Source organism: Nerophis lumbriciformis, linkage group LG07 (genome assembly GCF_033978685.3).
Source record: "Nerophis lumbriciformis linkage group LG07, RoL_Nlum_v2.1, whole genome shotgun sequence".
NCBI classification, from domain to species: domain Eukaryota; kingdom Metazoa; phylum Chordata; class Actinopteri; order Syngnathiformes; family Syngnathidae; genus Nerophis; species Nerophis lumbriciformis.
The window spans coordinates 24617367-24640341 of record NC_084554.2 but is presented as its reverse complement, the minus strand read 5'-3'; the positions used below and the strand labels follow the sequence as shown (position 1 = coordinate 24640341).

Genomic DNA, 22975 nt, shown 5'->3' with positions numbered 1-22975 from the left:
AGCGCTTCTCCGATGGGTATGCCCTCGTCATCAATCCCCAAATTAGCACCCAGATGACAAAAAGAATGAATATTTTTATCAGGCCTCATCGTGACACTGTATGTAATTACTTTGTTCTCGTTAGTCCCTCCTGTTTTGTTTACTACTATTTTGTTGTCCCTAGATACTAGCCTTTCTGTGGTGGACGGAGTTACGAGGTGTGATGCTGCTGTTCCTCATCAGTCTTTGCGTATTTAGGGCCCTTCTACACTAAACCAGCTCAGGTTATCCAGGGTAAATCCCACCTAACCTTATCCGTGTCCACACACACACAATGGTCGTTTTAGACCCCCTCCCCTTCCTCCGTCCGCCGGCGCAACGTGACGTAGTACGCATGCGCAAAAAAAATGCGCGTGTCATAGTCACCTCTGACCTGGAAGTGTATTCTTACCCTGTGTTTCAATGTAGACTATTGCCACATTTCTTTTAGACTATTGTAGTGAATCACACCTGAGCCAACATACATGAATCATATCTTCAATGGACGCGTTAAAGTAAACTATGTGATAAAGAACATTTTACAACAATCATAGATATCTGTTCAGGACACTGTGCTTGTAGGCTGAAATTGGCGGTCGTACTTGACGGCCGCAACCACTTCATGGCTTCACAATAGTTATGGAGTACAAAACTAGATGTTGAGTAATCGCTCGACATACATCGCGGACAATAACTGATAGTCTGCTTTGCCAGTCCAAATGCATTCACTGTTTTTTGTAGTCTGTCAGTGTCTCCCTTTCGACAAATAGACAAAGTTTTTCACTAAGTAGAATCACAGCTGACCTGGACATTCAAAAGTTATCTCGCCGTTCCTGTGGCACAACACACTCCTTGACAAACAAATCCCACCAGGCTGTCATTCTTCCAGGGCTTATCCAAAACCGTCACTCAACCGTCTATGTTGCTGTCTGAGAAGTGTTGTATCCGAAATAGCTGCAATCGCGCGTTTGCTTCTCTTAAGGTATTCATGTGTGATTTCCACACTGGCATGTCTGGATGACTCGCTCAATCTTTCTGACATCACTTCCTGTGTGGGGCGCGGCCTTTCTGACGTCACTTCCTCTCCGAACTCAGTTTGTAAACAATCAATGAGTCCATACAAAGCTAAGAGCTGAAGATTCAAGAAATAGATGGCACACTTAACCGTGTAAAACATTTTCCGAGGAGGGGGACCTTAAACGCTGATTTAGTGTGGCTGAAACGAGGCTTAGGCTAAATAATTATTCGTTTAAGGGGTTATCCGGTTTAGTGTAGACATAGCGGGGCGGAATGGCTTAGTGGGTAGAGCGGCCGTGCCAGAAACCTGAGGGTTGCAGGTTCGCTCCCCGCCTCTTGACATCCAAATCGCTGCCTTCGTGTCCTTGGGTAGGACACTTCACCGTTGCCCCCGGTGCTGCTCACACTGGTGAATGAATGATGAATGAATGATAGGTGGTGGTCTGAGGGGCCGTAGGCGCAAACTGGCAGCCTCGCTTCCGTCAATCTCCCCCAGGGCAGCTGTGGCTACAAATGTAGCTTACCACCACCAGGTGTGAATGAATGATGGGTTCCCACTTCTCTGTGAGCGCTTTGAGTATCTAACAATAGAAAAGCACGATATAAAATTGTATCCATTATTATTATTTATTATAGCCTTAGTCTCCCCAATTTCAGCTGTTTCTTCTGGAATACTTCACGCCATGCCTGTGTCCTGTTTGTGTTGTGCTTCTCCAGCTCTGGCCAATTCCTCTCCCTATTTTTCTGCCTGCACGTCACGTAACTCCACCGTGCTAATTAGGACTGTTTAACTCTGACTACCTTTAGTTTAAAAATATCTTAGTCTGTGCTTCCTCAGTTCTCCTTTTGCTGCACCACTACTTTAGTTTGCCACGTGTTGTTTACTGCTGAAGAGATTTGCAATAAAGTCTGCTTATCTCACCTCTATTGCCTCCACATCTTGGGATCCAATATAATGAGCAGCACACAGCCTGACAATTTTACCATACAAAGAAGTGATATGGACATAAAGGGTTGAGCAAAACACACTAGTTGACAGAAAATACTGTAATTTACGAACTATAAGTTGTTACATTTTCCCCACGCTTTGAACCCTTAATGCTGCGGCTAATTCATATATTTCAAATGTTTACGAGTTTCACATGCTACCAATACATTTAGCCTCATTACATCACACTAGAGATATAACGACACGAAAATGTCATATAACAGCTATTGTGACCAAACCTATCACGGTTATCACTTTTATCACAGTATTGTTGAATGTTCCCAAAAAGTAGTTATACACACATTGAAATATTTGAACCAGGTTTAATTGAATACATTTTGTAAAAAAGGTTGACACAAAATATACTTTCAATGGCAGAAGAAATATCAAATATTGTTCTGTCTTCTCAAGAACCATATTACTTTTTTTTATTTTTTTATTTTATGTTTATCTTCTTCCGTTTTAATTTGTAAAAATTTTAGAGTGTCTTTATAAGGATAAATACAACACATTCCTTCCGTTTTTTTGTGTATTTGTGTTAGTATTTAAGCTAGCTAATAAGCTAGCGCTAGCATGTTTCTTCAGTAAATGAGCAGAATCACCGGTCCGGCAGTTTATTAAAGTAATATCAATCACCATTTTACGATAATTTGAATTTAAAATGACAATATTAACCGTTGGGAGATGTATCATGGTTTATCATTATAATTTTACATCCCTACACCATACCAATGAAATTGCCGAACGGTGGACCAATTCAACTGTTCACGTTAAAATCAAACGTACTCACACACTCATTCAGTCAGCCATTTCGCATGTTATGGACTCACCCTGGTCATGGAGATGAAATGACTAAAATGCACAAGACACTGCCCCAAAGCCAAAGACTATCAACTTGACCATTGTTAAAGGAAACAGATGACACATCGAACATGAATCCACCACCGCTAACGGGCCCCATAGGAGAAGGACCAAGATTACAAGACAACACAAGCGTCTATATTGAATGTGTACTTTACACCTGCGGCTTATAGACTTGTGTGGCAAATAAATGCACACAATCAATTTTGTCCCAAAATTAGGTGGGTGCGGCTTATATTTAGGTGCACTCTATAGTCTGGAAATTAGAGTGGTTACTTCTTGTGTGTATAGGGTGTAACTCGAGCAGCATTTTCTCAAACAAAACACCAAAATTAATGAACCTGCGTTCATGACAATGATAAATCAAAAACTTTGCGTGAAAAACACTGTATGCTGTTTTGTACACAAGCTTTATAAAAGAGACTGAAGTGTATTAATTAACTCATTTTATGTCCTACATATGGTGAATGTTCATATTCATCTTGAAGAAAGCAAACTTTCAAGTTTGAGTAAACAATGGTATATTAGTTTGAGCACATGATGAGATAATGTCCCTTAGTTTGATATTTGCAGGTGAATTGGTTTACTTCTCGTAGGAAGGGGGCCCTAATTGGGACTTCAGAATGCAAAAGTGATAGCCCTATCCTTGAGATGAGACTACCTGTCTAGTTGAAACGTCAACCTTTAAGTTATGACTTAAAGCAGTTGTTTTCCAGACACTTACACACAAACATCTCCTTTTATGGTCAGGTGGTGCTGTTTAGACTTAGCGCACACCCAGACAGACAAAGAAAGAATATATAAACTGATAGTTTGGCTTCCTCAGGGAGGAGTCCTCCATATTTGACCTGACCTCCTCCCAGGAACTGCAGTCCTGTGTGAATGACGATCGCTTGGAATAAAGCAACTTTTGGTTCAGTAAAGCGTCTCCGACGTCTCTTTTGATTCAGCCACACTGCCGTGACAGCCTACTGTCTGGACGAGGATAACAAGACCAGAAATACACTTCAAGACCTTAGGAGGTACTATTAAAAAACAGTTTGGGTCAAGTCAAACTTAATTTAGAAAATATAAATGAATGGATGGCTTCAGTTTCTTCTCTCTCTATAAACTGACACAACTGCACTTGACTCCAGATGCAAAATTAAGAAAAGGCCAGCCGGCCCTAAAAGCACTGAGCCAATGATAGTATATGGCCAATGGAAAGAGACAGCTCAATCGATATCACTACACCAGGCAGAGTCCCTGGATGATATTTGTTATTCCGCCTGATCCTGGCAGTAAACAGCCTTTCACAAAAGAACAAGCGGATTGACACCGCAAAGCAAACTCACCTGCAGTGAAGTTGTAGTTGGCCGAAAATCCTACCGCCTCAAGTTCGCCGTCCGTAACAAATTTTATCCACAAATAACGCCCGCTACTCCTGATATCCGGCGGGCTTTGCTGACCGCAATAGCGTCCGAGCATGGGGGAGAAGCTGAAAGGTCCATCGCGAACCTCGATGTGGTCAAATTTACATTCCCAAGAGGACTCGATTGAGTAGTGCTCCTCAAAGTGGAGCTCGATGCACTGCCTCGGAGGGGCTGGAAGAAACGGTTGACATAATCATAAACACGCAATTGGCAAATTAAAGCTGAACTTTTGACTTGTTTCACTAGCTGCATCCCAACAAGCTCATTTCACACTTCCAAGCTTTGACTGTTAGACAGCTAATCTCCAAAACAGCAGAGTGATTCGTTGAAAGAGAATACTTACCTTCAAGGATGTAAACACACTCTGTGCCTGGGGGGTATTTGTTTGGGTAATTGGGAGAAGTAAAAATGCCGCCTTCTGGTTCTTTTACCCATGTTCCACACTGACCAGCTGGCTTCACCCCAGAATTGTTTGTCACTGAAACACATAAGTTTTTTTTTTAGTGTTCTCCCGGGATACACTACAGTTCTTGATGTACAGAGGAATCTCCAAATCTGAACACAACTTGTTACGCAACGTGTTGCTGGTTGACTCCTAAGACTTCCATTTTTCTGCCAGAGGAAATAATGTTAAGCAATTGATCTTGTTCCAGGCTCAAACTGTATTATCCATACATTTATGTATGCATGGCGGCCCACCACAACTAAATTTGGACAGCCGCAGAAAGATTTTGCATCCGTCTGTTTTTTAGATTTGACATGTATCTCCGTGTTCCCAAACACATAATAAAGGGACTGTTTGCGTAGCTTGTTGTTCTAACTCCGTACAGTAGATGGCATCGTAACCCACCTCATATGCACCTACCACAACTGATTTCCTGATGTGTCTCGACTAGAGTTACATAATAAAAACGATATAGACTATATAAATAATAAAAGACGATAACGCTTTAAATTGTATTGTCATAGGGTGATAATGCATATTGATGACACATTCTAGCTGTGTTCTGCAAATCTGACAGCGACAAGCAAACAAAGGCGTCCTCAATGCAATGTTGTGTCACGAGCAAGCTAACGGGCTAACGTCCCTCCACAGCACAGTTTATAAATAACTAATTAATCTTCGCATCCATTGCCACCAAATAAACTATGTTTTTTACAAGTACAATTACCACTGGAGGACTTAAGGGCAAGAAATAGTTAAACATGCTACACTTCACACCGTAGGAGGATACAAAAGAGCAGAGCTAACCGCTAAACGAGAGTTCTTGAACCTAAACTGGGGTGAGCGGATCAATATAAATATCGACAGTGCTGATACCAAGTATCAGGATATTGATTAGATCAATATATTTTACTATCACAAAACTGTTTTTGGTCCATCCATCCATCCATCCATTTTCTACCGCTTATTCCTTTCGGGGTCGCGGGGGGCGCTGGAGCCTATCTCAGCTGCATTCAGGCGGAAGGCGGGGTATACCCTGGACAAGTCGCCACCTCATCGCAGGGCCAACACAGATAGACAGACAACATTCACACTCACATTCACACACTAGGGCCAATTTTAGTGTTGCCAATCAACTTATCCCCAGGTGCATGTCTTTGGAGGTGGGAGGAAGCCGGAGTACCCGGAGGGAACCCATGCAGTCACAGGGAGGACATGATAACTACACACAGAAAGATCTCGAGCGCAGGATCGAACCCAGGACCTTCGTATTGTGAGGCAGACACACTAACCCCTCTGACACCGTGCTGCCTACCGTTTTTGGTGTTTTTGTTATTTTTTAGAAACTCAGCCAATAGTAGTTTTTGCTTTTGTTTAGTTGTTTTACACTATTGACTTTATTATACACTTTGTGTGTGACAAAAGGAAATAAATAAAATAGTTTAAATATTAATTGATATTGTCGGAATACAGCTGAGATCATAGATGCAATCATTTAACAATCCTGAACATCTTAAGTATGGCTAATTCTGACCCTGTACCTACTTGATATTGGATGAATACCTAAATACTAATGTAAAGTATCCTAACAACAGAAGAATACGTGCTTATTACATTTTAATAAAGGTCTAGATAAAAACATGTTACAAAGAAAGTAACCAGATATTAGCATTAAATTAGAAAGAAGATTATTAATAGTTTTGACAAAAATATACAATATTCATTATGTAATATTACAATATGCTATGGCATACATTAGCAGTTAAATTAGGAGCCTTTGTAACCTGTTTTGAAATGGTGATATCAACATGTATTTATTAAATAATATATTAAGATATTTATTGTTGTCACAAGAGACTGCAATACATATTGCAATATAGATTTTAGGCCATATTGCCCATCCCTCATCTCGACTTTGAAACGTTCCACTGTATAAAACGGTTTTATAGCATAATACCTTAGAATAAACACAGCAAACAACTTAGAACAGCATCACCGAGACTATAGATAAAACGACAATGTGTCCTGGCTGGTCCACCAATATTAGACCTCTGCTCTTAGTGTTCCAAATGTGCTGAACCTATGACAACGATGCTCTTCAAAACCAATTTACCATCAAAAAGAATGCATGATCTATCATAGTTCTGGGTCATATTGTTTCATACTATTGCTTTTTTACACGGGTGATAAAGTTTGTGGTGATGTGCGTTAATTACCTGCTGAGTCTTTCTTTGTTGCACCAGACAAGCCAAGTAGGAGAAGACTTGCAACAACTGCAATGAAAAAGAGCTTAACAACGTGGACTATTGTTACAGTGCATACAGTACTTGTGTTTGTATTGTCATTGAAAGGGTGTTAGATGTGATTCAAACTGTAGGATGTCATGTTTATCATTAACATAAACAAGTTCAGCTTCAAGAACTCCTACTGCACATTTTCACCAAATATTTGCCCCAGTAATCGTACATCGTCTTGGTTATTGTACGAGCAAACATTACAAAAACAAAGTCCTTTTTTCCACCTATCATTCCTTTGACTCAAGTACCCAAACAAAGAAACTCACCTGTTGGTAACTCAGTTGCTGTGTTATTTTTATTGAGTAAGACTGCAAAGTAGGCCACCATGGGAGCCAAAAAAAGTTGCAAGTGCCAGCAATTTGATAAAGAAGGTGAGAAACACTACTGAATTCAAGGAAGAACTTGTAGCGAAGTATGAAGGTGGCTCTCCGCTTTTCACCAACAAGTTTCCAATAAAGATACATCTTTTTTTATATTATTTTGTTCATCATCCATACCAGGGACGCCCAAAGTGAGGCTTGTGGGTTAAATTTGGCCCGTCGTGTCATTTTGTCATTTGCTTCCAAATGTAATACACATTCATTAGGGCTGCGAATCTTTGGGTGTCCCACGATTCGATTCAATATCGATTCTTGGGGTCACGATTCGATTCAAAATAAAACAATTTCGATTCAACGCTATTCTCGATTCAAAAACGATATTTTCCCAATTCAAAACGATTCTCTATTCATTCAATATAGATTTTTGTAAAACGCTTTTATAATTGTAAAGGACAATGTTTTATCAACTGATTGCAATAATGTAAATTTGTTTTAACTATTAAATGAACCAAAAATATGACTTATTTTATCTTTGTGACAATATTGGACACAGTGTGTTGTCAAGCTTAATGTCTAATGATGATGTCAATGAGGGATTTTTAATCACTGCTATGTTGAAATTGTAACTAATATTGATACTGTTGTTGATAATATTCATTTTTGTTTCACTACTTTTGGTTTGTTCTGTGTCGTGTTTGTGTATCCTCTCAATTGCTGTTTATTGCAGTTCTGAGTGTTGCTGGGTCGGGTTTGGTTTTGGAATTGGATTGCATTGTTATGGTATTGCTGTGTATTGTTTTGTTGGATTGATAAATTTAAAAAAAATTAAAAATCTTTTCGATTTTTTAAAAATGAGAATCGATTCTGAATCGCACAACGTGAGGATTGCGATTCGAATTTGAATCGATTTTTTCCCACACCCCTAATATTCATACAGTACTGATCTCTTTCAAGCTGCACACTCATTGATGGCATCTCCGTCAGGCAACAGTGTGAAATAAGTCAGAAGGCTTTACTCCAAAAACCTGGCAGCTCAGTAGCCAAAACATTTACTGTAAAATCATTAGTGGTACCATCTTTCTAATTACAAGAATGCAATGTAGAAACAGGGAACGTAAATTTTACAGTAAAAAAGTAGCAGCTCAGTCCCCTGAATTTTGCGATAAAAATAACAGTGTTACTGCTTTTATAATCTATAGTAATGTACTGTTATAAAAATGGCCATAGATTTGACAGTAAAAACTGGCAGATCTGTCACCAGAATTTTAACCTAAAAACAACAGAGTTGTTCAATTTGCAGTAATTTGGTGTGAAAACATCCATCATTTTTAGGGAAACATTTTGGTGAATGAGCTGCCAGTTTTTTTTTTTGTTTTTTTATCGTAAAATCTCTAGTGTTTTTTTTTTTTTACAGACAAACTAATTACGTTTTAATGTAAAAAACCCTGCTCTACAGTAAAGTTGTCTTTTTGTTCGCAATGGTTTGCCCAGGTCCTATAATGAAAACATAAACGCTGGTGAAAATTTACAGAAAATGACATTTTTAAATGTTTTGAGGTTAAACTTGTACATAAAAGATGCAGAGTTGCATTAGGCATTATGGCGGTGTGAAGTTAAATTCCTCACTTGTGGTGCTGTTGCATGGTAACAATCACTATTTGGCCCGTGGACCATTGGCACATTTTAATTTTGGCCCTTGGGGGCTAAATGTTTGAGCATCCCTGATCTATACAGCAGTGATTCTTAAACTTTGTTCACCAAATTCCACCTCAGAAAACACTTAGCTTTCCAAGTACAACTATAATGACATTAAAATACAGTCAGTAGTGTAGTAGGCCTAAGTATTGATTAGAAACAAGGCAGAGGTTTTATTTAACAAGTAAATGTAATATTTTTGGCCACTGTAACATTGCACACAGTTTGAACATTAACACTGTGTTTGGATATAGGAAAACAAAACATTGTACAGTTTAAGAATCACTGCTATAAAGTATGTATATCACATTGTTTTCAGCATGTAAAAAACATATTTATAAAATGTGGTGTCTGGGAGGGATTAATTGGATTCACATGATGTATTATTGTAACATTTACTTTGGTTTTCAAATAAGTCGGTCTTTGTCCGACCCTTTGCAAGGTATTACGAACACAAACCAAAGTACCACTGTATTCGCATGATTTAGTTACAAGTCAAAAGTTTAGAGACAATAGCTTATGCTCTTGAATCAAAGTGGATCCAAACATCATGTTTAAACACCAAATATTGAACGTAAATATTTCTTCTAATGTTTGTATAACGGGAACTGGCACAAGCATGTGTTTTCTGATGTTCACATGCATTAAAACCACTAAAATGACGGTAGTTTATGAAGCAAAATGCACAAGAAAATGTGTTTTTTTATCCATATTGATTACATTTCCTTTTCGAAAAATGGTTATGTTAAAATGTTAATTGGAGACAATTAAGATCATTTGATTTGCTTACCATAATGGAAGCTGTGTCCATGTACCATGTCTGTTCCTTTCACAAACGGCTGCAGACTCAACTAATTCCATTTAGATCTGAGAGTACTTTAGGAGAGAGAAAGAAGAGGTGAGTTTTTGGAGGGATAAATGCTCAGAAACCACTTATACCTTTAAAAAAATCTCCTCAATGCAGTCTTGAAGGGAGAACAAGTAATCTCCGGTTTCATACAACACCAAAAACAGACACTTGATTTCCATCCAAACGTCTCCAAACCGCTTTGGTGCACTGAAAGGATTGACGGTCCCGTCAGGAGCCCAGCTCCGATTGCTCCACCTTTGCCATATTCTTGTTGGGAAAGGGCATCTAGCATCAGGCAGCCTTGTTGTTGTCCCCTCATCAGGAGGAGAGGATCAGGAGGACGAGGAGGAGAGGCAGCATGGAGAACCGCGCAAGCCTCATCTCTGCATCTCCATCATCTCGCAAGTGCCGCGCGTAAAGGATTCTCCTGGAAAAGAAATAAGTTTTTGTTTTGTTTGTTCCTGCAAAAGAATCCGACGATGCTGCGTGTGCATGCGTCTGTGTCAAGTGGAGCGACTCTGTAGCAGAGCGGAGTTCTTGTAGACTCCCCCTCCATCCTCCTCCTCCTGCCTCTTCTCTCCTCCTACTCTTCCTCCTTTCCTATGCTCCCGATTCAACGCAACAGTGGACCAATGCGCCACAATCCGCTCAACGCTTTGCGCGCGCACACAAACAGAAAGTTGTGTCCATAGAATCGACAGAAGGAAGAGCTAAGCAAACACACTATAAATTAAGTAAACATAAACACATAATCTTAAACAAAAGCAGCATTATATACATTATTGATGTGTCTCATAAAGCAACCAAAATATTGGCAGCAATTCAGTCGGCTGCTGGGAGAATAAGGCAAGTATGCAGAACTCAGTTTGAAAGTGTAATTGCTTTATACAGATACATAATGAACATCTTAATACATATTGAGCAAAGGAAATTACCACGAAAAAACATATTCAAAGATTACAGTTTACATTCGTCCCAATTTACCTGACACATGAAACGTGACAGACAGAGGGAGGGGTGCATTATCCACTTTATCCGCCAGACGGCAGTAGAGTATTATTATAGTATTATATAGTATTATTTTGTTTCTGCCATATTACTTTGTTTATAATGCTTGTGTTGCTTTCATATGCACATTCAACTTTCTACCTGAGGTGGTCACGAACAGAACAGGACTCTGAAAACAGATGCAGGATTTTCAGAAACAGATATTTATTCTGAACAGGGAAGGGGTCTGTAGAGGAGGACGTGGTCGGCGCGCCTCCTGCAGGAATGGGGTGTGTATGGCCCGGCCTCGAAGCCAGCGGCAGGTGAGTAGATTGCCCCAGCTGGGGCTGGTTATCTAATAACCTGTCGCCTTTATTAGCAGCAGCCGGACCGAGACACGGGGGTTGGAGTTGGAGTTGCAGACAGACACTACCCGTATGTGCCCAAGACCACGCCGCAAGAAGGAGAGCAGCAGAAGGACTGGAAAGTTGCAAGAACAGTGTGCTGTGTTGGCGCGTGTGCGCACAAATAAAATACATTGTTTCACCAGACTACCGTGCTCACGAGAAGGTCTATCACGGTCAGGAGGACCCACAAGAGGGAAACTTCAAATTTTTGCGCCCAACACACCTGACCGACGATGACAGCGTCCGACCCCCTGGCAGCGTTGGGGCGGATTTTTGCGGAGGTGGCAGCCGCCAGCCGGCAGCATCCCACGTGCGCTTCTTGGACCTAAGGCCGGCGGTGCTGGACCGGACCGGCTGCACCAGCGAGGACCACCGACGCCAGTTCCGGGCGCTGCGCCCGGGACCAGAGGACCGGCCGTTCATGCTGGGGCAGCAACTGCGGGACGCGGCGACCCGCTGGCTGCAGCCTGGCGAAGGCGACGGTCGAGCAATGGAGCGGGTCGTCCTGGAGCAGTTCCTTGAGGCGATCCTGGCACGGACATCGGCCTGGGTCCGATACCACCGGGCCCAAGACCTGGCAGCAGCGGTGACGTTGGCGGAGGACCACCTGGCGGTGCGCCGCGAGATACGGAAGGAGGAGAAGAACGGTGGAGCAGCCGAGCGCCCAGTGCCGGCGCCGCAAAGGTTGCGCGCGCCACAAGAGGAGGCGCCGCCGCCGGCCCCACAGCGCCGCACGACTGACTTTGCTGGGGTTTTTTTCTGCTTCGCGTCGGGACCTGGTTGTGCGCGCGTTAACGGCACCGGACATTTAATCATCCCTGTGCTTCCTTATAGGTCCCGGCCGCTGCGGATACAGTGCTTCCCGCGCAGAAGGCCCCTCAAATGCCTGGGCAGGCGTACTGGAGGCGTGGACAGCCCGGTCACATGCGTCAGAGACCTCCGCGCAGGGAGGTGGGGCAGGTGATCCGGGTTGTCGGCCCTCCAACGCCCTCCCCCGGCCCGGGTGAGACGTACTGTATTCCGGTAAGGATACAAGAGAGTACACACCGGGCGATGGTGGATTCGGGCTGTGAGCAGTCCATGATCCACCAGAACCTGTTTCTACCCAGGGCTTTGAGGCAGGCAGCACGGGTGAAAAATAAATGTGTTCATGGGTATGTGCACGAATACCCAGTGGTGCCGGTGGAAATTCGATGCGAGAAACAAAAATATAGTGCCAAGGTTGCTGTAAGTGTGCACCTTACGCACCCCTTAATCCTGGGTACAAATTGGGCGGGGTTTGACAAGTTAGTGACGCAGTGTGCAGGGGTGCGTTCATGACCGTTAGGAAAGTGGAATATCTGCGAGGTTCTCAGCGCCGACGCGAGTTCATCCGACACTGCCAAGGGGTGGTGGGGAACCAGCGGGGGCTTCGCGGGAAGCCCCACGGGTCCCCACTGGCACCCCCACGGAAGACTTCCCACTTGAGCAGTCTCGGGATGACACTCTGCGCTCGGCCTGGGACCAAGTGATTTCTATTGATGGTCAGCGCGGGTATTCCCTCCCTTTGCTTTAATCAGGAATAGATTATACAGAGTGAGTCGTGACACTCAAACAGGAGAGTAAATCACCTAGTTGTTGGTGCCGCCTGGAAAACCATTTCCCGACGGCACACTTTAACCCCATGGGGTATGATAAGACACTCAACCAGGTAATGGTCCGGTTCTATTGGCCGGGCATCCGGGCAGACGTGCGCCTATGGTGCGCGCCCTGCCCGGACTGCCAGCTAGTCAATCAAGCGGCCACCCCCAGGGCGCCTTTGTGCCCAGTACCACTCATGGAGGTCCCGATTGAAAGGATTGGCATGGACCGCGTCGGACCAATTCCACCCGAGCACCCGGGGATATCGTTTTGTGTTAGTTCTGGTGGATTACGCAACTCGATATCCCGAAGCAGTGCCGCTGCAGTCCATCTTTGCAAAGAGTGTGGCGCAAGCACTGTTCCGGGTCATCTTCCGAGTCGGAATCCCGAAAGAGATTCTGACTGACCCAGGGCACGTCCTTTATGTCACGCACGGTAAAGGAACTATACGGACTATTGGGAATTAAGGCTATTCGGACCAGCGTCTACCACCCGCAGACCGACGGGCTGGTGGAGGGCTGAATAAGACACTGAAATCCATGATCTGTACGTTTATGCACGAGGACAAACCTAATTGGGATAAATGGTTGGATCCCCTGCTGTTTGCAGCGCGGGAGGTGCCCCAGGCCTCCATGGGGTTTTCCCCCTTTGAATTGTTGTTCGGTAAGAAGCCGCGCGGGGTTTTAGACATAGTTAAGGAAAGCTGGGAGGAAGGTCCAAGCCCCAGCAAAAATGTGAAGTTTGCCTCTTGTGGGTCCTCCTGACCGTGATAGACCTTCTTGTGAGCCCGGTAGTCCGGTGTAACAATGCATTTTATTTGTGCGCACACGCACCAACACAGCACACTGTTCTTGCAACTTTCCAGTCCTTCTGCTGCTCTCCTTCTTGCGGCGTGGTCTTGGTCTGTCTGCAACTCCAAACTCCAACCCCCGTGTCTCGGCCCGGCTGCTGCTAATAAAGGCGACAGGTGATTAGATAATCAGCCCCAGCTGGGGCAATCTACTCACCTGCCGCTGGCTTCGAGGCCGGGTCATACACACCCCATTCCTGCAGGAGGCGCGCCGACCACGCCCTCCTCCACAGGGTCCAAAACGAGAGAAACAAAAACAGGCTATCAAACTAGACCTAACCTGACCACTAAACTTACTAAAAATATCAATAACTCAAAACGTTACGGCTACGGAGGGAAAAAGCTGCTATGAACAAAAACTACTAGGTAGAACAAAAGGCGCTCAAAAGGAGGCGATGCTAGGAAGCTAATATTACCTGACAAAACTTACAAACCAAAATACTCCTGTGGATCCAAAAAGGTATACAAAACGTGGCTATGGCTGTGGATAATACTGTGGCAAAGGAATGCGGGAGGTACGCACAAGAAGATACGAAACACTCTGGCACAGGACAGAAGGAGGACGATACATTTATACACATGAGGGAGGGTAACACGGGTGGGCACAATCAGGAAATCAAGAAAGATGTCAGACCAGTGATACAGGAGGAAGGGCAAGTGATCTGAAACGAGAGGGAGAGTCAGCATTTCAAAATTAAACAAGAAATGACAAGACAACATGAAACCAGACGAAACCCAGGTGTGACAAAGGTACATATATACATTTTGAATGTGTTTGTCAGAATAATTGTAAATAAGTTATCACACAATTTGTTTTACCATTAGTTCAGGCTGCCCTACGAGAAGACTAAAGCTGTCAAGAAAAAGGCCTGCCGCTTGTAAACCTCCACTGTGTGCGATGTGGAGGTGTCGGTCTCCCTGATCTATTGGATAGCCACAGGAAGACCTTGTCACAACCCGAGATCTACAAAGCAGAGAGGAAGCATACCTGACCTCGCTCTAGGCACCTTTTCTTTGAACTGTAAATGACCGATAGAAACAGCTGTTTATGACCACTTCCCCTTAGGAGCAGCTGCGTAATGTAATGTAATGTAATCAGGCACTTTACAAGGGTACAGGTCTACGCACTCTCCTCATGAGCTAAATTGAATCCTGTCTCTGTTTGATTTATTTGCGTCTTGTCTTGTCTAATAGATGTCATCGGTGTTTGAACATGACAGTGTTTGTGGGTTTTTTTTCAAAATAAAACTTGGTTAAAAGATTTCAGTATAAAAAGTTTTTGAAAATTTTGAGCACATTTAAAATTACCGCAATATTAATGACAACCGTGATAAGACATGTTCATACCGTGACATCCCTATAATGGACAATTGTAACGAAATAACTTTTTTTCTTACATTTTCAACTGTTATCGGTATGAACAACATGGGTGCAGCCATTTTGGAAGAGTGTGTCAAAGGTTAACCAACAAAGAGAACAGCCAAGTTGTTCTGAGATTTTCCGAGAGATACACTAGTTGCATCAAGGTCTGGAAGGACGTCAGGTGTTCGGTGAATTTAGGTGTTGAATATCTTAAAATGTGTTTTGAGGCAACTCCAACTTTGACCACAGTGTTAGTTGCTATGTCGAGTGGCGCTTTCCATCATTTTCACCAAACTGCATTGCAAAATCATGAACCTCCCCAACTTCCTCTCACGCGAGATCCACACACGAATGGGGCCATATGAATCCCCCTCCCTACTGGACATTTACACTGCAGTGGACCAACTCAGATTTTTCCGAAATCTGATTTTTTTTCCAGCTGACTGTTTAGATCTTAGACAAACAAAACGTTTATCCTGAAGGATTTCTTCACTTCCCGTGGACTGGACTTTCTCTGTGTGATGGAGACATGGCTGCGAACCGGTGAGTCCGCCCCTCTTAATGAACTTTCGCCACCGGAGTGCTCCTACTTTAATTCTCCGCGGTCGTCCGGTCGAAAAGGAGGACGATTAGCAGTCGTTTTTAAAAATGACTTTAAATGCTGTCAGATCCGCCTACAATCCTGTTATGTTATGTTATGTTATTTTCATTTATTATGCGCCCCCCAACCAACTGTTACACCAGCCCCGGGGCACAGCCCGAGTGGAGAAACAAAAAAAACAGAAACAGAGACTGAGACACACAAAGGAATCTAAACTAAACATTTAAAAAAAACAAAAAAAACATTTAAGACTCACAATGAACACATAAATCAAAAGTCATCTGCGGTAAAGAGGTGAGTTTTAAGCTGTGCATTAAGAGTCCAGAGGGAGTTTATTCCATAGCCTAGGTGCCATCACTGAGAAAGCACGGTCTCCCTTTGTCACTAAGTATGACCGTGGGACCTTCAGGGTCATGTGGTTGTCCGATCTAAGGCAACGACCACGCCTGGAGCTGGTTGGTCCAGGAGATCTTTAATGTAAGCTGGGGCGAGACCATTGAGCGCTTTGAAGACATACGTGACAATCTTAAATTTCACTCTGCACTTCACTGGGAGCCAGTGAATGGAGGAGAGGATGGGAGAAATGTGTTCCTTAATTTTTGCGCCTGGCAGATGCATTTTGTACTAGCTGCATGCTATGGATGGTCTTGTCGGTGACCCCAGCATAGAGGGCATTGCAATAGTCCAGTCTGGAGAAGATGAGCATCAACATGACCCTCCGTAGGTCACTGGGGGAGAGGAAAGACTTGATCTTGGCTATTGTGCTTAGTTGGAAAAAACAGGATTTCACCACAGATTTCACTTGCTTGTCAAAGTTGAAGTCTGGGTCGAATATGACCCCAAGGTTTTTGACGTGGGGTTTTTCAAGAGTGGCCAAACTTCCCAAATTCTTTCTGATCTGACTGACCGAGGTGGAGTTGCCAAACAGAAGAATTTCACTCTTGGTGTCATTGAGCTGCAGGAAGCTTTGTGACATCCACTCCTTTATGTCCCGCAAGCAGTCTTTCAAAAGGTCCTGCCCAGAGGGATCATCTGTCTTGAGTGGAAGATAGATTTGAGTATTGTCAGCGTAGCAGTGAAAGGAAATGTTATGGCGATGTATGACTTGGCTAAGGGGCAGCATGTAGATGGAGAACAGGATGGGACCGCCAGTTGAATAGCCCTGCAGTAACGTATTATCTACCAATCATACGTACTACCTCGCAATTACACGCATGAAAGGGAAAGGGGTTGTATTTAATCTTTGACAATTACTCATGGAGGGCCAAAGTGAAGCCAGCATTGATGCTGCGTCCATTGTGTTACTTCTGGGAAGTAACCCTGACTGTGTAGTGGCTCTCACACCTGGTGACAAAGCTGGTCAGAGGGAGCCAGCGGGAGTCGGGGGAGCTCCAAAAATAGTCTTGGCACCCAGCAGACAATATCCATCTTCAGATATATTCTCACTGCAGAGACTCTCGCTCTCTTTCTGTATGCTAATGTTACTAGTTAGCATTCACAGGACACCGCCTAAAATAACGCCGTTAAATGAACCAGCTTCAGGCGACGACCATGGGTAAACTTCGAAAAACAAATGATTTTTCCCTCTGGGTTGAAAAACAAAACAAAACAATCTGTCCACACTAATAGTGAAAGCACATTTTTTCAGCTGTGGAGCGAGCTGAACAGGTGGCGCTATAACCCTTATAGTCCATCAAAGTAGGTCATTCCCATTAAAGTCAGAATGTGGACTAATTGTAAAGAAGAGTTGCTGCACATGCTGGAGCAACAGGTGGCGTTGTAACAACCCACCAGAAGATCATTCCAACCTTTCAGAAGCCAAAAGGAAGCTATTTCCTCAAAAGTCAAAATAACGATAACGGAATAAGGAAAGACATCTGGACAGAAGTTGAAATGGAGTACTGTCAAGTGGTGAAGTAGCAACTAACTACTGGGCCATTTTAGTCTATCCGATGCCAGTAGAAAGTCAATTATGGAAAAGGGACAATAACTAGGGCGGTATAGTTCGGTTGGTAGAGCGGCCGTGCCAGCAACTTGAGGGTTACAGGTTCGATGCCAGCTTCCGCCATCCTAGTCACTGCCGTTGTGTCCTTGGGCAAGGCACTTTACCCACCTGCTCCCAGTGCCACCTACACTGGTTTGAATGTAACTTAGATATTCGGTTTCACTATGTAAAGCACTTTGAGTCACTAGAGAAAAGCGCTATATAAATATAATTTACTTTACTTCACTTCACTAAACAGTGAAACAAGGATAGGTGAATGTATGTGAGGACTGATGGATATTGACATTGAACCATATGTTCGTGTCAGCCTATAAGAAAACAGAAGAAAGTCATTTATCACACACACTGGGCTCTCTAAAGGAAGCTGTGAAGCAGCTGAAGTACATCCTCAATGCTGCTGCTCGAGTCCTAACTAGGACCTGGAAATATGACTACATTAGTCCAGTGCTTACCTCGCCGCAATGACTTCCTGTTGCTCAGATAATAGATTTTAAAACAGCTTTTAATGGTCTTGTGCCATAGTACATCTCTGACATGTTAGAACCATATGAACCATCTCGAGCTCTGAGAACCTTAGGGAGTGGCCTCCTGCTGGTGCCCTGAGTCAGGACCATACATGGCAAAACTGTGTTTCAGTTTTATGCTCCCAAAATCTGCAATAGTCCTCCAGAAGATGTGAGACAAGCATCTATGTTGGCAATGTTGAACCCCAGGCTGAAAACATTTGTATTGAGTTGTGCATTTGACAAATGAAAGTATTTTATCCACACTATTGGAGTGATTTTAATTTGAATTATGATTGTGTTCGTGAAAATTATATTTTCCGATTTTAATGTAAATTATGATTATTTTCACGACTTTTTTATATTTAAATTTTTGCCTTCTTGTAATTTTCTGTAAATCACTTTGAATTGCCTTGTGTACAAATTGTGCTCTAAAAATAAAGTTGCCTTGCTTTATGGAAAAAGCAGAATGGAGCAGTCAATACTGTAGACTGATCATTTTAAAGGACCTTTTTGCAACCTCTACACAGATGTCTAGAGGGCGCTAACTTTCCAATGTATTTTACGCATTCTACGTCTTCTAGGACTTAATGACGTATGTACTGAACACATGCACGCAGATAAGCTTTGGGTGTTGTTAGCTAATAATAGCAATTTGGATAGTTAGAATTGACATTCAATGACAGCGAACACTATAAATGATAAATGATAAATGGGTTGTACTTGTATAGCGCTTTTCTACCTTCAAGGTACTCAAAGCACTTTGACACTACTTCCACATTTACCCATTCACACACACATTCACACACTGATGGAGGGAGCTGCCATGCAAGGCGCTAACCAGCACCCATCAGGAGCAAGGGTGAAGTGTCTTGCTCAGGACACAACGGACATGACGAGGTTGGTACTAGGTGGGGATTGAACCAGGGACCCTCGGGTCGCACACGGCCACTCTTCCACTGCTCCACGCCGTCCCACTATCATAACAACAACATTACTGCAAATTGTTTGTTGCTTCTCTTGGACTGTTTTTGTATGTGTGCATACGTGTTGACGTGAAAGAGTGACCGCCGTAAACACCAATCATTTTATATATATTTATACAATATATATATTGTATTAAAAAAATAGTACACAAACTTAATAATTGTAAAAAATACAGACCATTTTAACACCAATGTGTTCTGTTAAACCACTAATGGTAACACAAGCTAGCTGGTGGTGTTCTTGTTTTATTTTTTGCTCTGAAAAATGTAACTGACCAAATTCCAAAAAGCCTTTTTAAGTTGCCAGACAAAAAATAATTGTACAGTACTTTAATAATATCTCAACATAAATGCTGGAAAATACATTATTACTTTAATATAAAGTTCAAGTTTTTTGATGTAATGTACTGCTTGCCATTAATCAATGGACTGTTTACACCCACAGCATTTGGTCGACTAACTCTGCACAGGTGTCGTGCTCACTTTGTGAACACATGAGGGAGTGGAAAATCCCTGAACTATTTTTCACTCATTTATAAGGCACCGGCTAATCCGTTGCAGGGACTGATTTAATGGACTTGGGATTTAGTCCCTCCACTCCCCACCAGTACAGGAACTCAAGCCACTTAATTTATCGCCAGTGTGCAATTAACTTCCATGACTTGGAATGTCAGAAAACACAACAAAGGCACAGCTGAAAAGAGGAAAGTACAGTTAATAATACAGAATGTGCAGAATCTGCCATCTTATGGACCTAAATATTAAGTCACCTGGCTATTATATTTAAAGGAAGAACAATGAGGTAATATGACATCCAGACGGGTGAGAAGTACTAAACACTAGGTGATGAGAATCTTTGGGCATCTCACGATTTGATTACGATTCAGGGGCAACGATTCGACTAAAAATCGATTATTTGCGCATCGTTAATGATTATTGTATATTATTATTAGTATATATAATTAATGTATTATTATATTTAATTATCAATGTGTATTTGGAAGATCAAAATGTTTGGCCTCTGATCCTGATCCCTTGACAATAGATTATATAACTGAACATATTTTACGGCAAGTAACTGAAGTGAACAAAATAACAGATTTTTATGAATCTTATCTGATTAAATGTAGAATTTGCTGGCAATGTTGTAAATTAGATGATGTATTTGTATTTATGGTGTTGAATTCTTCAAAAAATACTTTTTTTAACAAAATAAAGCGACTAGTGCACAATAACTATAATTATAGGTGGGTTCAGGGGCGTCACTAGCTTTTAAGGACAGGGGGGGCTTAGCCCCCAGGAGATCAGGATGCGAGCGAACATAGCGCACAAGCACAAAACTTCACAAACGGCTAACAAAGACTTAGAAATTATTCATTGTTATTATTATTATTTCAGTCGGTTTATTTTCAATCTGTGTTCAGTACAACAACAAACATGGGTTTGCACAGTGACATTTTGTTTACAGCATCAACAAGAAACAATTACTTGCATGATCCTTCAAGATACACTGAAACACAATGAAAGTCATGGCATTAGCCTCTATGTTATTCATTCACAACATAGAGGCTAATGCCTCGACTTTCGCTAACAATACAATAATTGTTTGTTCCCAAATATTTTGAAGTTGCACAGATTACATTTTGGGCACATATGTGTCTAAAATGGTTGTAAATTCAAGCCCTGGAAATAATTACTTAATTACTTGAATTAAAGTAATATCTGGATCGGGATAATTTGGCTTGTATAAAATATATTTATATATATATATTATGGCAAGCCAATAAGGAAATTAAATATATATGGAAGTCTGAATAGAAATGAGAAACGTTTATATATACTGTACATAAGAAAGACTTAGAGTCCGTCTGCTGATCTGAAAAAGAGCCAAAGCTGTCAAAGAGCTGAGGAACCATCTTCAAAGTGCAATGCTGAAACAAATAATGCAAACAATAAAATCTAACTTCCAGGGCTTGAGATTAACGTAGTCCTGTCGTCCCGGGGACGGTAAAAAAAAAATGCACGGGACGAAATGAAATGCTCCCCGGGACGATGGCTTTTTAACCATTTTTTTTTCTTTTTCTTTTTATGTATTTATTCATTTTACATTTTATTTTAAATGTCTTGGTTTTTCTTTCCTCTGAAAATCCTATGAAATGTTTAACAAGCCATCCTATAATAGTACAACAGCTATTAATGTAACAATACAATAAAACAAATATATTTAATGATGTTTTTTTCATTATTTTAACAATAGGCTAATGTGTATTACTTTATGTAGATTCTACAAGAAACAAAAAACTTAAAAACTAAATTATTTACAATTGCAGACACAAGGTTTTGTGCAGCTTTACTCAATGTAAAGGAAGACGGAAGTCCACACAGGAGAAAAATGACTACAAAGATGGTGTCTGGGTTTTTCTTATATATATATATATATATATATATATACATATTAAGTCTTTCATACATATATATATATATATATATATATATATATATATATATATATATATATATATATATATATATATATATATATATATATATATGAAAGACTTAAAGGTATACTAGAGGACGTTGTGGATCATGTTGACTATTGGTCCTCCTAATTGTCAATCATTCTGGTGATTTTACGTAAGGACATATATATATATATATATATATATATATATATATATATATATATATATATATATATATATATATATATACATATATATATATATATATATATATATATATATACATATATATATATATATATATATATATATATATATATATATATATATATATATATGTATATATATATATATATATATATATATATATATATATATATGTCCTTACGTAACATCACCAGACTGATTGACAATTAGGAGAACCAATAGTCAACATGATCCACCCAGAAATAAATAAAACAAATGCCTTATCAATAAGCCATTTAAAAAAAAAAATGTTTAATATTCATTTATATCATCATTATTCTCCTACTCACCTTTCCAGTAGAGCTCTCTCCCCTCTCACTTTTTGTGCTCCTCTGCCCTGACTCCTACAGGTCAATAAGGGTTGTGGAGTGATTATTATTATTATCTACTGATGATAGTCATACGTGAATGAGCTGAGCTGCTGTTCCCCTCATGTGTAAAGTGAGAAACACAGCTGATGCTCCAGAAGGAAGTAACCCCAAAGATAGCAAATGGTAAAAAAGAGTGCACATTTAACTTTATAAATAACCAGGACCTTCATGATGCATTTCAGGCTAACTAGCTAACTAAGTAGCAGCATTGTTTTAGAGCGGGAATGTAACTGTTTGTCAAACACAGACCCGGTGTAAAGTGGAGCTAATACATTTTACTACAAGCAGTGATGAATACTTACTTTCTTGAAAAAGTTTCTTAGGTCCATTTTGCATCCGTTCACGTTCTTGTTCTGCAATGTACAGTGCTGTGTGCTAATGTGCTTCGTACACCTGCAGGACCCCAACTCCGCAAGCAAGGTCGCAGATAAAATGCGGACTGGATTTTGAGTGATGTGGGCATTTTCTATATGAACAAGTGGAATGGATTGGATACCGACGCACTAAAAGGGGCTCTCTACCTTACGCTATGTAGTGAGGGGAAACTGAGTGAATAATGACAGGTTATATGATTATTTATTTAAACTCATATTCGGGCCACTTTATAATGAATATGTCGGCATGTATTTGTAAAAAAAAAAAAATAAAAAAAATAAAATTAAAATATAT

The 22975-nt window shown here is 41.3% G+C and overlaps 1 protein-coding gene across 4 annotated transcripts in view; it reads right to left on the bottom strand.

The window, feature by feature from the left end:
• neto1l (neuropilin (NRP) and tolloid (TLL)-like 1, like) overlaps nt 1-22717 on the bottom strand; it is a 230616-nt gene extending 207899 nt beyond the window's left edge. For all 4 annotated transcript variants that reach the window (XR_012050547.1, XM_072913487.1, XM_072913486.1 and 1 more), the window contains exons 1-7: nt 22609-22717; nt 22226-22279; nt 9997-10330; nt 9844-9934; nt 6958-7014; nt 4640-4774; nt 4219-4467 (exon numbers count right to left, since the gene is read on the bottom strand). Coding sequence is in view for 3 of the 4 variants with exons in the window: in XM_072913487.1 (XP_072769588.1) it covers nt 4219-4467; nt 4640-4774; nt 6958-7014; nt 9844-9871 (469 nt within the window). In the remaining variant the exon portion in view is untranslated. The remainder of the gene's footprint in view (nt 1-4218; nt 4468-4639; nt 4775-6957; nt 7015-9843; nt 9935-9996; nt 10331-22225; nt 22280-22608) is intronic.
• Nucleotides 22718-22975: the final 258 nt, after the last annotated feature.